The 6,816-nt window shown below is 37.0% G+C and overlaps 1 protein-coding gene across 1 annotated transcript in view; it reads right to left on the bottom strand.

The window, feature by feature from the left end:
- Positions 1-2,034: 2,034 nt before the first annotated feature.
- ARHGAP42 (Rho GTPase activating protein 42) overlaps positions 2,035-6,816 on the bottom strand; it is a 276,802-nt gene continuing 272,020 nt past the window's right edge. Inside the window, exons 23-24 of the mRNA XM_029957571.1 lie at positions 3,045-3,124; positions 2,035-2,605 (exon numbers count right to left, since the gene is read on the bottom strand). Of these exons, the coding sequence (XP_029813431.1) occupies positions 2,517-2,605; positions 3,045-3,124 (169 nt within the window). The 3' untranslated portion in view covers positions 2,035-2,516. The remainder of the gene's footprint in view (positions 2,606-3,044; positions 3,125-6,816) is intronic.

Here is a 6,816-nt window from a genome sequence, read left to right as displayed (position 1 = left end):
ACAATAATTCCATAGTAATGCCTTACTATATAGTAAAGGAGAGCTGGGCTGCACAGCAAAAGCTGTAATTCCTCACTAATCATCAGTGGAATTGGTTCACAGGCAACTCAGAGGAAAGAACACTCTGGTCTGTGTTAAAATAAAATGAAGGTTGAGATTTCTCTATGCTGCAGCAAATGAAGTAGAATTCTGAATCTTTCCTTGGAGTCAAGTTGGTGTTTGCAAGATAACCAATTTGCCGTTAAGAGATTCTAATCTGGTAGGATGTCAGATGATGACCAACGCATTTAAACTTAGGGTGTCATAAATGTAGGGACTAGAACGTTGGAAAGACTGCCTTCTGTTCCAGCAGGCGGCAGTCAGGGTATCAGCAATGCTGTCATTACTAGGAAAGGCCACCAAGGATCTAGAGACCAAAAAGCTCTAGCAACACCTGATGGTAAGTACACAAAGATCAATAGCAGGAGGTAAAAAATAAACATTTATCAGATTTTTGTCATTATATTACTAATTTTTACAACAGTAAATATTTTTCATCCTTTTATTCAATGCAATGATATTTATTTCTGGTTGGGAGTCTGCCTATTGTTATTCTTTATAAGCTCTAATCCAGTATTCCATTTTTTATTTTAAAAGCATAAATGCTCCAAGGCATAGTTGTATGTATATGTGTACATATAATTTAACCTGTTAACTCTAGAAACATTCATTTAAAGAGAAGAGATTGAGACTCCAGATTATATTATCACATAAAAAGAGTTTTATGCAGTCCATACCTGAGTGTCTGAACAGTGGAGAACTCTGAAGGAACAAGTAAAATTTCATGGCCCAGTGGACCAGCGCTGTGGCCATCAATGGCAAGTAACCAGCTTTTCGGAATCTTGAGAAGAGAGGCTCTTTGCCATATGTGGATATTTATAGAAATAATATATTAAAATAATAGAAATAGAAATAATAGAAATAATGATTGCTGCCCAACAAGAGTTGGTGATCTATTTAAATGGGCATTGAATATCTATTTCTATGCTCTATAAATTCAGTGAAATTTCTAAAAAAAAAAGCTGTAAATTAAAAGGCATTAAAGAAAGTCATGTATAGATTTTATTCCTGCTAAAGATGATTAAACAATTTTAAATTCTGTGACTCAAGATTATTTAAGAATCCCGTACAAAGATACAGGACGTTTATGTTTATGTTTGATTTCCATTTGCAACTAAGTACAGAATTTAAAAGAATTTAAGCAGACTTGTCTCTTTAAAAGGAATCTTTATCACCTGTACAAGAATTTCCCAAAGGACAAAATTAGATATCAATAAAATACATTGACACATTACAGTGTTACAAGTAGCATTTAGGCTGCATGCCTTAAAAATCCACTTTTTACATTGTTTTCCTATTATTGTAATTATAATTTTTGATGCCACTATAATACCACTAGCAGATGATATGTGCATATGACTTATCAGTATTTATATATTAATGTAGTAAAATTTCATAAAATCCTAAAGTTATAAAGATAGTTTTATACATCCTATAAACCAGGCATCAGCAAACTATGACCCATGAGTCAAATGTCACCTGCCACTAGTTCTGGATGGCCCACCAGCTAAAATGTTCCTAAGTTAAAGGATGATATGTCAGACCACATGAGAATTTTGAAATTTTCAAATTTCAGAGTCCATAAAGTTGTAGTGGCACTAAGCCTTGTTCATTTGCTTATTCATTATCTACAGGTGCTTTCTGCTACAATGGCAGCTGAGTACTGTGGAAAAGACCTTTAGGGTGTACAAAACATCCAAATATTCACTATCAGTTCTTTACAGAAACAGTTTGCTAATCCATACTCTACACCCAGTGAAGGCATTTGGAATTGTGAAGGGAGTGTTTATATCGAAATCAGTGTATGACTTAACTTGGTTTCATTTATAGACATCATATACATTATTCCTTTTGAATATCATCTAATTGGTAAACAAATAAAAATAAACATATGTTAAAAAAACTTATTTCCTTGAAATGTTTAGGACCAGCAAAACAATGATATATAAAAGAAACAAACTCATAAGAAAAAATAACAAATGAACAATTTAAATTACATTTTTAAGTAATGATTTCAAGGCTCCTCAGAGAATGCCAGACAGTAAAGGACTTATCTAAAAATTCTTATAACAAATTTCTAGTTTCCAAATTTCTGGGATCTAGTACTTAACACAGTATTCTATTATCTTATGTAAAAGACAATGTGCAGAGTTACTTATCAAAAACAAGGGAAGGGGCAGGATTTTAAAATAAGAAACCAGTCCAGAAGAAAAATTAAAAGAATGGCAGGGAAAACAATTTATGTATTTTTTTTCCTTTTTCATTTATAGGGAGCTACGTAGTCTGCTGGTGTTGAACTTGATAGAGATTTGCCTTTCATTTAGTGGGCTGATTCCCATATCTGTGTCAGATAAAATCATAGCACTTATTATTGTTACCATGGATACCATGAAGATACTGCCATCCACTAAACAGTCTTACAGGAAGACAACATAATTTTCTGGAACTAGTCCGGTTTTGCCTTCATAAGTTGCCTTCAACCATCCTGGTTCTACTGATGGGTATACTGGCAAAACATTAAAAAAGGAAAAAAAGCAACTGTCATTCAGTCAGCATTAGCTTTAAATAATTATATACACAAATGGGTAAAAATGCACATCAGATTGCATAAATACACTCAAGTTGTCAAGACAATGTCGCAGCACCTTTAAAGCTGGAAACACCCTCTGCATTCATGTAACCGATTCCTCTCCCTCCCCAACCCCTCCCATCCTTCCATCTCTCCTAACTCCCCCAGCCCTTCCTCTTTCTCTTTTCCGGTCTTTCCTACACAGGAGAAACTGGGTTCCAGAGAAATACACTGTATTAACTTACACAGGTTATGAGAGGCAGGGGCTAGAGCAGATTCCAAGTCTCCTGTCTTCTACTTTAGCTTCTTATCCCTTCGCTATTCCTTCACCTTCTCCATGATAATCAACTTAAGCAGAGGGAGTGGGTATACTTACCATTGGAAAATATCGCCCCCTGTGGGAAAGAAAGCTCGTGGCTGTGCTCTGCTTCACAAGAGTACATGGCTTTGGCTCGGCTGAAAGAGCAAACAGCCGTGTGTAAATCACACAGCTCTCACCAAGAATGCTTACATTTCAAATCATTTGTGAAAAGTGATACCGGCTTTTAGTTGTGATTGGAGCACAATACACATACAAGTGTGCATAAGAGCATTTTTCACAAATCGAACACACGGATAGCACACCAAAAACCCTTCTTGTGTTTCCAGGAAACATCTCTAAGGGCAGTCAACTGGGCTTCTGACAGCACCCGCTGGTTTTAGAGAATGCTATTATTACATAATGGTTAGTAGGCTGGCAAGCAGGCGACGTTTGTTTCACACCTATATAGAAGTTCATAGGTTCCTTAATAGCCTTTTCCCCTACTTTCTACTGGAGGTGAGACCCCAAAATTAAAAGGCCCACAGGATATGGTAAATAAATTAAGTGTGCATGATACAGGAAGAAGAGGAGAATAAATTGATTATGACTGGCAACCAACAACAGCCTCATTGTCAGGGAGACAATGAGGACAGAGGGAGGCTTTGCAAACCAGAGCCTACAGCGATCTCCTAAAGAGGGAAGCCAATATTCAGCTCCCAACATCTGCTGCCATATGAGAATTCAGACTCAATGTAGTCAGGCACTCCAGTTTCTTAAGAGAAGACAGAATTTCAGAATTTTACATGTGATCTGTTTAAAAATATTTGAGCCCACACTAAAAAGCCATCATTGGAGGTTGCTCATCAGGTCACAAGTCAGGTCACCCTCATTCGACAACATCTAATTACCTTCATATCATGTGCAAGATATGCTGATTTCACCTACTTCTCAGCATCTCGATAACAACCAGAGGCCAAGCCAACATCATTTCTGGTGTGGCTCACAGAATGGCTTCGGACTTTTATAAATCCTTTAGGCCTCTTGTTTTTTCTCCTTAAAATCCATTCTATACAGAACAGACAGTTTGAAAAAGGTTCTGATGATCACGTGATGACCACATTATTTCCCTGAAAACAACCCTTCAACGGGTTTCCAACTCTAGCCTCCATTCTGTGCACAGTTACCTGTCATCATCTCCTGCTTCTTCTGTACCTACTCACCTACTATACTCCATTCACACTGGCCTGCTTTTACCTCCTCAAACATGCCAACGCCATTCCCATCCCTGACATATTTTCCTCTTGACCTACACACGGCTGTCCACTTCCAGTTCATCTTAACTTTTCTAAGTTTTGCTAAAAGCTAGGTCTTCCTGACCACACACTCTAAAACCGCGGCTAGGCAACTATCATATTCTCCTGTTTTAAGTTTGCATGGCATTAGTATCTGCTATTCTGTTGTTACTGTTGATATTTCTATAACCTTCTCCCTCAATTAGAATGCAACCTCCATGAATGAGGCCTGATGCTTAGTAACTCAGTGAGTATTTGCTGAATCAATGAATGGAAATAAAAAGTTACGAAGTTCTGGGCTCTGTTTTGTGCACAAGGAGTCCTTTTAAAGATTGAAGGCACCCCGTCTTTCCTTCCTGAGGACCCAGTATACATCCGCAGTGTTTGCCATCTACAGCTCTCTCAAAGAGCAGTGTACATTATTAGTTCCTCTCCCTGTTGGAGCTAGATAACAGGTCTTATTCCCTACACTTCCAGAATGAGGCTAGGTCATTTAAACGGGTTTGCAAAAAGTTATCTGAAAATTAGAAAGCTTATAGAGAAAAAATATGGTCCCTCGGAATCTATTTCATGAGGCAAGTCTCAGGCTGTACTTTCAGAAAGTTTGCTAGGACAGTCTAGGAGAGCCTGCAGCAGGCAGGTTTAGAAATGACTACTAGCCCACAGAGACCACTTCTCAGGGCTGCATGATGTAAGACCTGAGGAAGTACAGGTACCCAGAGAGGGACAGGACTCTACACTAAAGAATCATATGTGTGTGTGTGTGTACATGCATGCACATGAACTTATGTGCATGGATGTGCTGGCTGAAAATAGGTGTGGGGGTGGGGGAAGAAGACACTACCAGGTTATGAAGACTTGAGAGAATTAGACCATGATAATCTTAAATAAAAAAATATTAGTTTCTCCTATAAATCTTCTAGTCAGTTACGATCATTTGATCTAATATAACTCGGTATGATTTGATCTAATAATATGATCTGATACCTGACATAATTGAGAGTTCCAGAGCCATTTCTCTAAAAATATGTATTTACAAAAAATCAAAATTTCCAACAGCAACAATTCTAATATTAAGTCTTACTGTTTTGAATAATTAAACTAAGAAATGTATAAGGAAACAATTTCCAGAGTTACCAAAATGATTAAGATAGAATAATCCTGGGGTGCCTGGGTGGCTTAGCTGGTTAAGTCTCCAAGTCTTGATTTCAGCTCAGGTCATGATCTCGTGATTCATGGGTTCAAGCTCCACATCAAACTCTGTGCTGATAGTGCAGAGCCTGCTTGAGATTCTCTCTCTCTCTCTCTCTCTCTCTCTGACTCTCAGCCCTTCGCCCACTTTTACTCTCTCAAAATAAATAAACTTAAAAAAAGATACAATAATCCTAGCAATGATATACTTTTTGAAAGTGTATTCTGAATGCAACCAAAGTGTTTTTGTAAATATTTCAGACATGAATGTTGTCTCTATAGTTTTTTTTGATGGGATTAGGTAGCAATGGGGAAGCATGTAGAATAATTATATCACTAAATAGATATTGTTAAATGTGTCAAAAATACACAGCACAAAATAATTATCTGTCCTGGCTCTTCAATTATCTGTGCATATGACTAGACAGGTATAATTTTCTTCTGCTGAGATCTGAAACTACAGGTGTTAACTCAGCAGAAAGCTTTGATGATTTAATGTAGATCATCTGTCTGTGACAGTGAAGTTCTCTCTTCAGGTGCTAATGCTTCCTCTTTTACTGCCTTGGTGTATTGAAGAAGATGTGAAAATAACACTGTCACCTATTGAGTCTTTCTTCAGAAGATCCTAATATCCTTTGAAAAGGATTCTGAAAATCTTGCTACTTTTAGCATGGGAGAGTAAGGTAATGGCACTCAACATGCTGAAAGCTATTTCTTCCCTTATCATTCACAGGATGACTGTTCACAAGATTCATTCCTACTTCTATACATGATTACTTATGAGTAGACTTACAAAGTTTTGATAGGGTCAGTGTGCAAAATGCACAATGCTTATCTTAATCATAAACAACAATTTAAAAAATCACCTAATCAAAATTGATACACTGTTTCCTGGAGGGCCATTTGACACACACACACACACACACACACACACACACACACACACACACCACACATTTTTTGTATGAAGGAAGGAGGAATGCACACAGATATAGTTAAAAAGATGTCAAAGTAGTAACATATAGAAAAGCTAAAAACAGAAAATCAAAACCTCAGTCTTCATCAAAAGATTTAATAAATTGACATACACCAACCCAATTAAAGCATTAGGCAGCTAATAGAAATAACAGTGTAGAAGAACACATGACATAAAACAGTATTAGCATGCAAGGCAATTATTTTACAAAAAAAATTGTTCTTCCAAGAACCCTAAATTGCCCATGGCTATTTCAGAGAAATACTACATTTGCTTCCTGGTCACTGGTAGGAGTCTTTAAATTAGTCACATGTTCGTTTCTTAGGCTTTTGTCAACAAATACTGGCCGTTTCTGGCTTAGATATGAGGGAATATTGAATGCCTCAGT

This window comes from Suricata suricatta, chromosome 11 (genome assembly GCF_006229205.1).
Source record: "Suricata suricatta isolate VVHF042 chromosome 11, meerkat_22Aug2017_6uvM2_HiC, whole genome shotgun sequence".
Lineage (NCBI taxonomy): Eukaryota > Metazoa > Chordata > Mammalia > Carnivora > Herpestidae > Suricata > Suricata suricatta.
The sequence above is the reverse complement of the archived record's forward strand: the minus strand, read 5'-3'. Positions and strand labels throughout refer to the sequence as shown.